At 35.0% G+C, this 15,278-nt stretch overlaps 1 protein-coding gene across 1 annotated transcript in view; it reads right to left on the bottom strand.

The window, feature by feature from the left end:
• The window catches only part of angpt4 (angiopoietin 4), a 61,911-nt gene that overhangs the window by 4,460 nt on the left and 42,173 nt on the right, over positions 1-15,278 (bottom strand). The window contains exons 2-9 of the mRNA XM_055050406.1: positions 9,438-9,593; positions 9,239-9,360; positions 5,137-5,221; positions 4,535-4,682; positions 4,334-4,446; positions 3,795-3,896; positions 3,514-3,680; positions 971-1,104 (exon numbers count right to left, since the gene is read on the bottom strand). Of these exons, the coding sequence (XP_054906381.1) occupies positions 971-1,104; positions 3,514-3,680; positions 3,795-3,896; positions 4,334-4,446; positions 4,535-4,682; positions 5,137-5,221; positions 9,239-9,360; positions 9,438-9,593 (1,027 nt within the window). The remainder of the gene's footprint in view (positions 1-970; positions 1,105-3,513; positions 3,681-3,794; positions 3,897-4,333; positions 4,447-4,534; positions 4,683-5,136; positions 5,222-9,238; positions 9,361-9,437; positions 9,594-15,278) is intronic.

Below are 15,278 nucleotides of genomic sequence, written 5' to 3'. Positions count from 1 at the left end.
TATATTTAAACAAAGCTACAACAAAGTTTAAAGAAACCAGACAATACAGTAAAACACAATGCATCCCTAAAGCCACATTACTTGTCTCTTTGCATTTCAAAAGCAAACAGTTAACAAATACCTTACAGAATAAGTAAGAGCTTAAAACATGAAATTAAATAAACTTTCATACAATAAAGATAGAGTTGCAAATAAAAAGAAAATAAACTTTTTAAAAAGTCAGGCAAATTTTGGCTGATCCAGAGAGAGGCTTTTACTTTACCTTGTGACACGTGTCTGAAATTACACTGAAATTTCTAAAAACAACATGTTTTTTTTGTTTTGTTTTTCACAAAGAGTACTCATTATTTTCAAATTGGGCGCAAATGTATTTTTTGCCTGAGGCAACAGTTGATGGAGCTCTGTTTGTCTTTTTTTTCTTTGCTCTTTCCATCTCAGTCACTTTTTTATTTTACTTTGTCTTTCTCTATAAAGTGCAGTGATTTGAAATGACTCACTGACTAACGGTCACTGCTGGAGTCTTTTCCTTTGAGATCTGGGGGATTGTAGCTGAAACAATTAAGTTAATCTGCGATTACAAGCTATCGAGGGCAGGCTGAGGAGACCCAAAGAGCTGTTTGTGTTGGCGGTTGGTCAAGGTGAAAGTGTATTGACAGAGACAGATGTTTGACTGGCTAGACCTTTTGGCAAAATACCAATAATTCTGATTCTTAACTAGAAAAAGGTGCGTCTCTTGAAGCACTTAAAAATTTATACTGATTTATGGTAGAGATACACTCTTTGATAAAAATGTAATAAAATGCTATCTGTACTATTCCACCCTAGAAATACCCAATTTAAAACTCTTTTACTTTTTATTTTGCCATTGTTATGTTAATAGCTCATTTTTCAAAAAGATAATGTTTCTTACACACAATGACTACTGACCTGGAATCTGCTGACTCTTGTAAAAGGAGAAAAGAAAGTTTACCTCCAGTGAGCATCAAGGCACATTTGCAGTGGTCGCAGTTGTCATTGTCGTGATCTCGGGTGCTGAAGCCGGCACCATGGGTGATCAGGCTGCTCTGCCTTCCTGCTGTACCACTGTAACCTCTCAGATACAATCTGAGGGAAAAGAGATAATAAGATAAAAAAAGCACATAAGAACAGGTAAAGCATTTGTCATTTTCTTTACCTTATTGTCTTTTTTTGCAGACATAAAATATTAAATGCATTCCTTTCTACTATAGATACACTAAGCTGATTTGCTTGCTAATCTGTCGAAGTTGTTTAAATTAGCTATTCTACAGGTTGCATGGAAGTCTTTCTAAGTTCTCATTCTTACCGTTTATTTTTTACAGTTTTGTCCTTTTGTCTCTGAACTAAAGGTCATTGTCGAACTATCATATTTTATTTTGAAAATAAGATGAATGAGTGAATGAGAGATGCATATGACAACTAACTAACTAACTAACTAACTAACTAACTAACTAACTAACTAACTAACTAACTAACTAACTAACTAACTAACTAACTAACTAACTAACTAACTAACTAACTTTCCTCTTTAAAAAGAAAAAGAACATACAGTATAATTTATAAATAAATTGTGTGGTAGCTGTACACATAAAACTTTTTTATCCGTTGAGTTCTTGAACTTTCTTTTTCCTTAAAGATAAATGATTGATCAATTAGAATAAAGCTATTTAAAAAAACAGCAACCCAAAAATGCTTTTACTGACTTTCAAAGACTGCAAGTACATCTGGCTTGCAGGTAAGGAAACACTGAGTTTGGGATGTTTGTTTTTGCGCTGATCAAAATGAGCATACACTTTGAGCTGCTCTCTGGTTTCAAACTGTTTCACAGGTAGGGAGGATAAAAACTGAGTTTGATTCCATCAGCACTCACTAAAGCTGTCACAGACAATCTGAGGGATCAGAATGTTTTGTAATCTCGAAGTAAATCAGAGATATATTTAGGCCCTAGGCCATTCAGTGCTTTTTAGAGAAGTAATAGGAATTTAAAATCTACCCTTTGACACAGAGGGAGCCGTTGTAGTGATTTAAGAAACGATGGAATGCGCTCCACCTCAGCGGTGTTAGTGAGTAGTATGACAGCAGCACTTTGGACGAACTGCAGCCGTCTGAGTTATTTTTGTTCAATTGAGACAGATGAGGACACCTTTACCTTTATTTGGCCAGCAGGAAAATGAACTTTTTCCTCTATCTCCTCTGGACAAAAATTGTTTAACTCTTGCTCTGTCTTTTAGGATATCAAATGACTATTTTTGACTATTGCCTTTAGTTTACAATTAAATTCAAATACTACACTATATAAAGTGAATATTTTACAGTTATAGGTTTGAGGTGAGCCATAACTGTAGATCTTCTAGTTGTGGTCTACATTTGAAGTATTTCAAGTATTAAAAAATGCATTCTGATTAATATCTCAAAATCACATTCCTAACATGTGCACTATTACACATTAAGTCAGATTTGTGTTGCATTTTGTTTTATCCATGTCTAGGGATACAGTTTGTAAATTTTCTTGACAGAAAATAAACTGGTGACAAAGACCAGAGAGTTTCCATCTAAAAAATTCAAAGAAATCCAGCCATTGGAATGTGTTACATCTGTTTTTATGAATGATTAAAAGTTTTTGATCTATGGACAAACAAAATCAGAATAACATTTTTGTGTTTTGGCTTATAAAGATAAAAAACAATGGCTAGTGATAGTCATAAATCATTATCTTTTTTCATATACCAATAAACATGCAATCAATGTAAAAAGAAATAAAAAACTTTCCAGAATTGGTAATGTTCACAAATCAGTGATCATCATGACTTTGTCTGGCATTGATCCTTATAAAAACTAAAACAAGTGAAAATGACTAAACTGTGGTGAGACTATTAAAGATGGTATTTCACATTCTGTGTTTTCTTCACTTTGAATTGGCTTATTAAAAATGAAAAGCTTCCAATCAGCAGATACATAGAATTTAATCATTAGTTTTTTTTCCGGGTGTTTTGCTACTCATGGAAAATCACAGATTTATCTGAGCTGCATAAAATCTATCATTTAACATTGATCTACTTTCTTGGGACATTGCGAAATGTTTAGCAAAAAAATAGATTTACTTTGTTCATTTATGAAGACCAGCAATGAACATTTGGTTTTACTTACACATTTTGTAAAATTAAACAGCTGGTAAAAAAAAAAGAAAAAAAACACAGATAAAACAAGAAAATGCTTGATTAGGGGTAATAAGCATTTTAGCCAGTACAATGTCATATGGAAAAGTGGTAAATTAGCCAACATTTTTAATATCTTTCTATTTTGGCTCGATGTATCTGTTTTGTATTTTATACACTTGAGATTAAATGTAAATAATTTTGGAACCTCACAGATTAGTACGGGAGGCTTAAGTTAAGGTACTGAATTTGAATTGAAATGTTAAATCTAAATTTATTTATTTTTTATAATGTAAATATTTTGTCTTTCAGTAGGGTGGCATGTGTGCATGTGAGTCACCTGTACTGCTGTCTTTCACTGGCCATTGTAAATCGGTCATACTGGGAATGCGCAGAGATTCCCTCCCAGTCCTGTAGCTCCACTCTCAGAGAGTATTGACTCTGACTAGTCAGCAGGTATAAAACTTCATTACCCAGCCAGTGCTCCCCCGACACATCCCCAAAACCCTGCAGCAGGTCGAGAAGACAAGGAGATTAGGAGTGATAGTGAATTAATTCCCTTGATGGTTTATTTTTAAAAATTTATTGTTTTTAACTGCACTCATTCTAAAACATGCTGACCATTTTGTACTCCCTCCAGCTCCTCTGAAAATCCACGGTGCCATTAAAACGGCGCTGGAAGACCGTCCAGCCGCCACCACTCGTCTCCATGTCACAATAAACCTTCACGAGGAGAAATGGAAAAAAATGAGTCATATGGGGGATGCAATGTAATCCAAATAAAAAACAAAACAGAAATTGACTTAGGTCAAACTCACATGGCATTCACAACTGCAAATACATTGCAATGTTTGATCATTATTACAAATGTGCTAAAAAATGAAAATGAAAATGGGAACAAATTGCACATTTTTACCTTGTTCTTGACTCAGTAAACACATACAAAATGAATGTGTCCCAACCAAATAAAAAAATAATAAAAAAATATACTAAATATAAGTGGCAGAACCTACCAACAGAAGTGGAAATTAGTACTTTCTTATTATTATCGTAATACCCACCCTCTCCCTTCATGCGCATAAAAAAAACACACTCATATTTGATATTTTCACACTAAAATCATCTAAATGCTAAAACTTGCTTGAATATCAAGTGATTACCTGTACAGGCTCTGTCCTGTTACTGAGGTAGATGAGATACACACCACTGGCAGAATGACCAGCCTTGTAAGCATCTGCACAGTCCTTCCACATCTGGCTCCGAGGAGGAGACCCTGAAAGCAAAACACATGACATAATGCAAATCAACATCAAGTGTTAAGATCTTATTTCCAGAAAACCTCTTAGTGGTTTTGGACGTACCAGTCGTCGTGGCCACCATGTCAATGAGTGTGTGGACTGACTCCATCAGCTGAGCCTGCTGCTTCTGTAGAGCCGTGTTGTTGCTTGTGGCGACTCTCAGCTGCCTCTCTAAAGACTCTATGGCCACCATCTGAGTCCTGATGACAGACTGAAGAAAATCAGAAGGTTATTAATGTCTAATTGTTGTCTGTGGATTCTTTGAGCAACTTGCTGGCCTTTATTATTGCTAATTATTGTTAAGATATGATGCATTTTTTATTGTAATATTAATAACTGAGATTATTGTCCAGACTTGATTTTTTTAGTTTTTTTAAAAAAAGAAATCACATGAGGAAAAAGGTTATTTGCATATTTGTGGATGACTTACATTTACTACACAAGTTTTTAATGTGAGCATTTAAATTTTTATTTTTTGACTAAAGTGTGGCTCTACGGAGTCAAAATCTTTGCTAAAATCATGATTAAGAGAATATAAACATCTGAGAGACCTTTCATGATTAATTTTAATTTTAATACATACTCAGACACCTGTCCAAACAGTCCTCTGCCAATGATGTTTCTTTACTATAATAACACACAGATGTCCCATTCATTAACTGTACCTGCAGCCGGTTCTTCTCCAGTCTCATGTCCTCCAGTTCGCCTCTCTGCTGAGACTCCAACAACTGAACTTTGCTCTCCAAACGGCTGAAAGAAATAGAGAGAAAAGAACAATCCCTTCACATTAAACATTTAACAGGCTTTTTGCAGTTTGTAAAATACTAAATGTAATGAGAGGAAATCACATCTTCCAGTTTTCAGAAACATTTATGTCTCTTCTTCTCTTCTTTTAAAGTGGTGTTAGGAATTAGATCACCTCACAGCACAATACATTGCTTATTGTGGCGGTGAAACAATAAGCAATGTATTGTTTTGGATCCCGATGCTGCATTTTATACAATTAATCATAGTCACAAAATATTCCACTGAGTCTGAATTTCTCCGTCATTTAAAGTTTAAGCTATGTGATGATGAAATGGCTTGCTTACAAAAAATAAAGTCGGCCGTATAAACCATGAGCAGCCACTGGCACTACATTTTCACCTCAACCTTTAGATTCAGACAATCTTTCATTATGCATCCATCAACAAAATCCACAATTATACATTCACAGAAAAAAAATCTTTGTCTGTGGGTAGAATAAACATATTTTATATTCAAATGTTTTCATTGTTAAATTAGAATCATATTTTGTTACTTTCGTCCGTCAAGAGATCAGCTACAATAGTTTTGTACAAACTGGATTCTCATAATATATTAAAAGCGCAGACATCCAAATGAACTTTTCACAGTTCAACAACGTTCCTGATGACTCCTCAGAGGATTTGCCAGTGAAAATTTATATAGAAATGTTTTTCTCTTGAAATGTGAGTTATTTATCCTAACTTAATACTTGAAGACATTTTTGGAAGAAATTAGGTTTTGATTGGTGGTATGTGTAGCAAAAGAAGCTCCCAAAGGTAGAGTAAAGGCTTATCATCTGAACTACAGTTCATGATAATCCATCTGACAACAGCAGAAACACTGATGACTACATTAAAGTGATGATTTGGTTGAAAACCATGTGAATTATGGTTTGAAAATGAGTAAATACAGAATATGAGCTGTTTTGGTGGCATATAAATGCACAGTTTTGTCGCAAGGAATTTATGTTGTTTATGAAACATTATAAGTCTCTAAAAATCTAAATTTGCATTCCTAAAGGTCAACTCAAGAAATGAAAGCTAACATCTGGAAAATGTAAACAAAATGCCTCATCATTCTGTGCTTCTTTTGCTCATTTATGAGTTGGGATAACATTGTCTTATATGAACGCATGAGACTTTGGGCACTTTAACAGAGTTGAAATCCAAGATCAGTCCCTGGCTGTGATCACTTCAACATGCTGAAGTGCACATAAATGTGAAAACAATTTTCACCCTGATGGAGACAGATTGACTGTTTAAATGTGCTGCGGTTTTTGAGGAACGTATAAAGAAACAAGTGTGAATGAATGCTCATTCATTCTGCAAAGTTGCAAAGTTATAGCAATTTTAATTTACTTTACTTGCAAAATATAAGAAAGAAAAAGGTTTGTGTTTGTATTTTAAATTTCAAAATTCAAAAGAGAAAATCCTTATCATTTTGCTTAAGCAAGTATGTTTTCAGATAAGTCCGATTTTAATTTTATAGAGCCAAATCATGGACTTTGTTAGGTTCAGGTTGTTCTTTATTTGACTTTGGATAGATGGACAAGCTATTCTAAACTAGTCTAGCACATTATTGCTGGCAGCATAAATTTTATACATAATCAAATTCCAAATTAACAAAACCCATCTATTTAATTTTCAAAGTCAGTCGAGTTCAAATACATTTCTTAATCATGGTAGAAGCTGTGACACAGCAACTAGTGTGAGAAGCAACTCAGCTAACTTAATGCTAATGAGGAATAAACTTGGAAGTGTTTTTAGAAGACAAAGCAAAATGGAATACTAAACAGGTCTAACAAAATATTATGTATAATTTGTTTGTAAACAGATTTAAACTGTATATTTTGAGAGTCTAATATACAACAGAACCGACTTCACCTGAAAACACATTGAAGACAGTTTAGACCATATTTAGTTTATAATTGGCATTTGTTGTAAATTATAAGATATTCAACTGATTTATCTATTTTGAACAAGCTGTATAAAAATATTGTAGAACGATGTGTAAATATTAAATTTTGGTTTAAAATCAAAGCTGAAAAAAAAAGACTGAAGTGTACAGAATCATACATATACATACATATATTTTGTACTTGTCTCTAATGTAGAATCTATGTTTAAGATCTGCCTGAGTTATATCGATTGCTGTATTTTGACAAAGACTTCAATGCTATGTTATGTTATGGTCTACTATATGGTCCAGGTCATTGAGCTTAACCTGGGATGTTGCAGAAACTTGAGCAGACATAGGATGTTCTGTCCATTTCTCCACAGCTGGTTGTGAGTGAAGAAGCGTACAAGTTTATTTGTACAAAGAAGCAAGTTCCATTCACATGTGGTTTGCCAGGACCAACCTTTTTTATCACCAGATGTAAACTGATGCACATGAACTGTTCTCTTGTGATGGGATCTACATTAGATGCATGTCAACGCTTCGACAGTCCTCAAATTTACAAAACAGTACAATGTAGGAATCACAGAAGAAAAAAAAACTGGTATGGTACAAGAAGGTAATGTATAGTTTATTAGATTATTTTGAACGATTGTCCAGCAAAAACTCTTTAATAGGACCTGGAGAAAATATGTTTTTTTTGTAGGTAACAGGTAAAATCTGAGCTACTGTATGTATATAACAAAAGGATCACTTGATTTTAATGTCACTTTTATACAGAGACGTTAAGACCATGTCTGGTTTTGACATGATTGCATGTCAAGTGAGACATAATAAATTGCATAGATAACGTGAGACCAATCATGGCGAATTGTCTGTGCAAATCTGCCATGTTAGATCTGTGGAATAGTCGTGGTAAAAAAGAATAGCAAAAACAAAACAAAATAATACTAGGAATGATTTGTTCTTTGGGCTGCACAGTGGCTCAATTGGTAGCACTGTTGCCTTGTAGCAAGAAGGTCCTGTGTTTGATTCCTAGCCCAGGGTGTTTCAGCATGGAGTTTACATGTTCTCCCTGTGCATGCGTGGGTTCTCTCTGGGTACTTAAGCTTCCTCCCACAATCCAAAAACATGACCATCAGGTTAATTGGTCTCTCTAAATTCTCCCTATGTGTGAGTGTGTGTGTGTGTGTGCATGGTTGTTTGTGCCTGTGTTGCCCTGCGACAGACTGGCGACCTGTCCAGCCTGTACCCCGCCTCTCGCCTGAAATGTCAGCTGGAGATAGGCACCCCTCCCAACCCCACTAGGGATAAGGGTGAAAGAAGATGAATGGTTTATTCTGTTTTGGTTTATTGTTCAAATCAAGTACACTGCTCCATGGGGTAATTGTTTGTAAATTTCTTGTAAAACCTTAGGTCATTTGTTATGTTTGAAATATTTGAGTCCTTCGAATTTGTTTTATTTTAACATCCACAGTTTATTCAGTTCATTCACTTTTACTTCACTTTGTAAACAAATGTTGCTAATCAGTGCTAGCTATATCACCCACTAAACTTGGATTGCGTATTTCTGTGTTTATAAGTGTCAGAGTTTATAAGGTTGCAAAACAAAGGAAATCTCTCACCAACTTTGAAACTACTGTTTCCTCATCCCTTACATGCTGACACATATGTGTGCAGTCCAAGCCTTTCTGTTTGTGTTATATCAATTACTGTAAACAGAGAACATGCTTGATTATCACTGTGGGTTTCGCCACTTTCTGCATAGTCCAAATTCGCTTCATAATGAAAAATTCAAAAAATATGGTGAATCCAAATAGTGGTGAGTCTCTCAGCAACAACAGAGGACACATTTCCATTATTTCTCCACAGACTTGCTTAGATTTCAAATATTCTTGCTAATAGGTCAGCAGGAATCACATATTGCTTCCACCTTTCGTGTGTGTTTCATGCTATGTTTTAGCATTTCTCACCTTGTAAGAATCATTTTTCCAACAAATTCTGACTTCTTCTTGTGTTTTATCAACACAAGAAGAGTGAGGCAGAAATATGATGCATATGTTTCTGAATACCAACATTTATTACCTGTTCTTATCTCGCAGCTGTCTTATCTCAGTGGTCTGGAGTAAGAGCTCCTTTTCCAGTTTATTGGTGGACAATGAATTCTCCAGAAGCTGGATCTCTATCCTTGATGTTTGATTCAGCACCTGGTGGAAGAACACAATCATAATTCACCCAGGAATTGTGGACTGAAGTTAAATCAAGATAAATGAAAACTCCTTACCTTGGCTTCCACCACATTGAGTTTCCGTGTCTGCTCTGCTGTCTGTGAGAGGAGGTTCGTTCCGATCTCCAACATTGTGGCTGTTTGGTTGTTAACAACATGCGACTGCATGTTAACAGCATCTCGCCTTAAACTCTTCTGTATGAAGTTCTCCAACTGCAGAAATAAAAAAGTAGGAAATATTCAATAATTTTCTCCTTCAATTTGCTGAGGTAAAAATAAGGCATGTCAAGTACCAGTCAAAATGAAACTTTTTTATCCTTTCACGTTCTACCACAATTTTAGCAAACGCATCCAAGCTTTTCCAAGCAACCGATATTTATGTTAGTTTATCCTACTTACAAAAGTTGATTGTTTAAAATGCAATAAATATCAAGTGTGAAAGTTCCCATCAAGACAAACAGGAAAAGGGTTACAGGAAGAAAAAAAAAAACAGCAGCAAAGCAAAAACACCTCTTACCACCTATTAGACACTATTGTGTAGGTATAGTGATTTGGGATTATTTTGAGAATGAACAAATCTTCATAGCAGACTTTTCTTGAGTGAAATATGAAACCATCTGTCAGTTGAAGTGAACTGAATCTTCAGCAGAAAAACAATTCCAGTCACAGCAACAAACTGAATTTATGAAGAAAATTCAAAGGTAATTCAACAAGCTGCTCTTTGATGTAGCTGGTATTTTTTCACCTAAAGCTGCTACTACTTTCTACTTTGGCTTGTTGTTGCAATTGTTGAACTATTTAGTTTAGATTTCTTGAATTTAATTTTCTTGTGAAGTACAGAACATTTCATATTTTCCTGAAAAGTAAAACACTGGACTTATCAAAGGGTATAATTTTTTTCCTATTTCTTTGACAATTTTATAGTACTTCAGGAAAAGATTAATTTGACTTGCCAGAACAATCTTGAAGCTAAAAACCAGGAAGATAATGGAAAAATACTATTAGGTTGAGATTAAATATTTATTTTCTTCGCAGAATGAATTTCTGAAAATCTGCACACAGTTGATATGATTTATGTATTAAAATACGTCAAATCCACCAAATCAATCATGTATAATGAAACATATCACAAGGACTGGTATATAAAGATACAGGTCACAGAATCTCTGGGAATATCAGCCAATGCCAGCCCGCTCTGCCATTCTTCGACCTTCAACTGCTCGCAAATAAACAATCTGTCCATACAGGCATCTATTCATGCCTCTGACTCCACATCCTCAGGATATCAGTGCCACTGAGAAGCACAGAGAGTTGATAAATATACTGCTGCACCAACAAACAGATTAGTCCCACTGGGACAGCCAGTTAACCAATGAGGCAAAGTTCAGGTCTCAACGCCCTGACCACATTTTCTGGTGCAGATCGCTTTTCTTGCAGGGATCCCATTGCAAAGAACTTCACAAGCAGTTTGTTTTACCAAGATCGCGGCTGTGTTGACTGTAGATTGGAGGTGGGTGTTGACTTTTGATTGTTCTTTTCATGGTTCAGAGTTAATTGTGTATTTTTTAATGATTATCACATTCTATCACAAATGTATGTAGATAACTTTGAGACCAATGGTGGGAACAAACTGTTGTTTGGCGCTTAGATTAAATCCAGTCCTCCATTTTCGAAATAAATTCCTATTTTTATATTTCCCAAGAGAATGAGTTCTTACTCAGCCATAAAAAAACTTAGTCATGTCCCTGGGAGGCAAAATTTTGAACGATTTCCTCTTAGTCATTTTGGAGTATGTGAAAAAAAAAAAAAAAAAAAAATTCAGAGCAATGCACTTTATACAGTTGAATTTGATATTAAATATAGCACAATATAGTTAATTGAATGTAATGTAGATGGAACAAAATATCAGTTATCTTTATATATAATAAATCTTCTGCTTTGCAGATGCTAGCAGATGTTTTTATACAACAATTAAAGGCTATTTGGCTAAAATGGGAAATTATCAGCTTTGCTTTTTGAAGCAAATTTGGAAATATTTTCTGTTGCCATTAAAATTCTTTTTTTTTAATTCCACGAAATACAATTTTGGTTCCTTTATGTATTGTTTTTCATGAACTTAGCAAACCATAACCATGATCACTTTTTAAAGTAAAGTGATGTATAACCTTTTGGCGGGCCAATACTAAAATTAAACCTTACAATGGAAAATTCCAACATCATTTGTCAATCACAATACATTCTCATCTAATTCCTTGCTACTGTTTTTGGCCATTGCACATGATTTATCTGGTGTTCTATCTATCTAATTTATGTAAATGTATCAAATGCAAGAAAGGGAGACTTGTTTAAGATTTTCTTTTAAGTTGGGATTGCTGGGACCATCAAATAGTTTCTTCAGCTTTAATAAATAGAATTTGGATTTTACTTTAGTCAGCACCAAAACCTATTAAAATACAGTTAATCTATACTGAAGTAAATCTCATATTGTTTTTGACCTTCTGGTAGAACAGACTTGATTCTTTTATTTTTTCTGCCAAATTCATCACCAAATAAACCATCAATTTGTTTTGCATTTGCTAAAATATGATGAATACTACAAATGTGGCATTCCTGAAAACACAGTCCATCAATTATGGGTGCATATTAATGAAACATTCTTGAAGCATAATGTTTGCCTTTAACCTAACAGTAAAGCACAATGCTTTTGGTCAAAAGATAATTAATCCTTCAACAACATTACGGTCCAATTCTTTCAAATAGAGTTTTCAGTGCTGATGAACTTTATCATGTTCATCTATACTTCTGCATTTGGATGAACTGCGACCCACTTTCTCTCCCCAATTAAAGTTATTCAAGTATTATTATGTTTAGTCTGCTTCAAGTCCAATTTACATTGAGCAAGCATCGCTTAATCAGACAATCATTTTATAAGTGGGGAGATGCGTATCACAGCGGTCAGAAAAACCAAGAGGCCACTTGGAGGAACGTTGTGTGGGTGAGTAAATTGGGCTGGAAAAAGATCTGATGTTGTGACGCAGCAAGAGGTTATTTAAATAATCAAAAAAGGAGAAAATAGCTTGAGTGAGCTGGTTCATTGCTCCCTCCTGTTCTGCTTCCTGAGATGCTGAAGAGATAAACTTTGATAATAGTCAAAAACCATGACCATGCATCTGCACTTTTTACTAGCACAGCCAGAGAGGAAGAATTCTGGGCACAAAAAAGCTGCATGACAAGTCTAAATATACAGCATACATGTTTATTTTCAGTATGAACTAATAATGTGCTGACTGCATCAGAGGGGATAATTGCTTTTTTTTTTAAGAAAAAGATTTAAACATTTTTATTTTTTTTAAATTACAGCATCTTCATAGACAGTGTATTGACTTTTTAATTTAAACTTACTTCCTTACCCACAACAGAAACACTCATATGCAATACCTAAAACTCCTTCTCTCAAACACAAAAAATCTGCACAAAGAACACACCTAGCTTTAAAAGTGAAATCATGAACTGCACCAGTTCAGAGACACCAACAAGCTCTGTGAGTATGCATACAAGCCCACATATAGAAGGCGTAACGGAGAGATGCTAACTCAAACCACATGTTGGTTTGAGTTTGCTGTGATCTGGCCCCTCTGTGTGACTTCTGAAGGGGTCGAAGAAAAAACGGAGGGGGAAGTTGGTCTGCCTCTGGTCCTCCTCCCCTCACAACACCCAAACACACGCAAACAACCGGTAACAAGACAGAGGCACAGGCAGAAAGCCCTGATATCAATCTGGGGTAACAAGTGCAGTGTGTGTCACTGGACTGTGTCAGAATCTGAGCCATGAAGCTGGTAAACTACATAGAGAAAAATCTTAATTTTTCAGCTAAAAACAACACATGATTACCAAAATAGAAGTCGAGTAAGAGGTCAAGAATTACAGAAAAAGTGTTTCGCTACAAGTCAAAAGATTCTAAGTGTAAACAGATTGACACTTATATTTGCCAAACTTTATATTTAGAAATGTAATATAGCAATTTTACAGCTGTAGTAGAGGGTAACAGTAATCCTGATATTTGTTCTGACAGTAACCATTGTTGAACTCAGTTTGATCATCTTCAAATCCAAGACTGCAAACAGCACCAGCAAGCTTTTAGACTCTGAAAACATGTCCATGCTTGTTTCTATTCCATGTGGAGTATGAAGTAACAGAAATATGTTTTATAAATCCAATGCAGTGTTAATAAAAGAAGGTTATTTTGGGGTTTGTACTTTTTCATCTGTGTTCTCTTGCAATGTGTTATGCAAATAAAGCATTTATATTTTGGAGACAAAAATAATTCTTCAGTTGAATTTTTAATTGTAATATTATAATGCAAAAAGTTTTAAGCTTGCTTACCTGCATTTCACTTTTCTATCACAAAATATCAAGTAAAGTTATCTATTTCATCATTATAAAAAGCAAACATTGTTTCCAATTTTGGCCCAAATAACCAGCCAACCTGGTAGTTTTGGACTTGAGAAACCAGAAAATCTAAAAACAAAAATCCACACTTGCACGGAGGAGAAATTGCAAAATTCTACAGAGTGCAGCCTGTTCACCTGGAGCTTGAACTGCAGGCTGCTTCACTGTAAAATGAACCAATCAGAACTCTAAAGTACTGTTATGTCATACTTATTGAGAGAAAATTCTTAATCACACAATAGATTTAACAGTTTAGCTGCCATATGGACAGTTGCCCAGGACAGCAGCTCCAGAAGACAGAAGAACACATTATCTGTTGGTTGTTGCTTGAGTTTTCATACACTTTATACATGTGCAGTGCAGTGGGGAGGATGCAGTCCCTGTTTTCTGCCAACAATAGGAAGACTATTTTACAGGCGTTGTGTAGTACTGCATAGCAAACCAAATTTATGGTAGTTGATTATCTGCATTTTCAGTGGTTAGAAAACAGCAGAAAATTGATTGTCAAGGATGCCATTCAAACAGCAACCATTAGCGACACCAATTGTAAATGCTTCTATAGGAAAAGAGCAGCAGAGTAGATAACCTTCTGTCCTCTGTATCAAATGCTGAAAACCTGTGTCTTAGGATTTACATAATGGTAAACCTAAACATCTTCCAATGTTTAAAAAACATCCGGATGGATAATGAGCTGCTATTGTAAACCTCGGACTGTTTGTACATTTAAGGATGTTTGATTGTGTCCAGCCATGATAGTAAATGCATTCTAAACTGGAAGAGCCATAGGATCCTGAAACCATTTGGCTATAAAATGGTGAAAAACTCTATTTTGACCATATTTAACAGAGTGTCAGAAGGAAAAGGAGAGCAATCTTGTTTTTGATTAAAGATTAGTGGAGAATACACTCACAAGCCTAAGCTTTATTTCTGAATGTTTTTTTTTTTATTCTTAAGGGAAATATCTTTCTGCTTTTTGCCTGACCTTTACTTTTTCTGTCCTGTGTGTGAAACTGTCTTTCTACCAGTTTGTGCAGGGGATTGCAAACTGGAAACATAGTGTACATCTCTGATTAAAAAAAAACTCCAGCAAATGTGTGTATTTGCATACACTTTTCTGTATATTTGTGATGATCTGTGTGCTTGAAGGGCTGATGAGTGAAGCTCTTTTTCTGCATGTGTGTTTCTGGGTTCTGACACCTGCTGAACCTTTGCCTCTTTGACACAGATGTGAACCCCTAAGATCGTCTGGATGGATTTAATTTCCTCAAAAAGCTCCACAGCTCCGTTTGTGCATCTGAAAAGAAACATGGTGCAGATAAGGAATAAAATGAGATAGGAATTTACCCCAGGGAGGGAAAGATAATATCAGGAAAATAACACAGTAGCATAGAACTGTAAAAAGATGAAAGCTAATATACAAATAAATAACATACCAAATTATTTTAAACT

Source organism: Poeciliopsis prolifica, unplaced genomic scaffold (assembly GCF_027474105.1).
Source record: "Poeciliopsis prolifica strain line A6 unplaced genomic scaffold, Auburn_PproV2 SCAFFOLD030, whole genome shotgun sequence".
Taxonomy (NCBI): domain Eukaryota; kingdom Metazoa; phylum Chordata; class Actinopteri; order Cyprinodontiformes; family Poeciliidae; genus Poeciliopsis; species Poeciliopsis prolifica.
The sequence above is the reverse complement of the archived record's forward strand: the minus strand, read 5'-3'. Positions and strand labels throughout refer to the sequence as shown.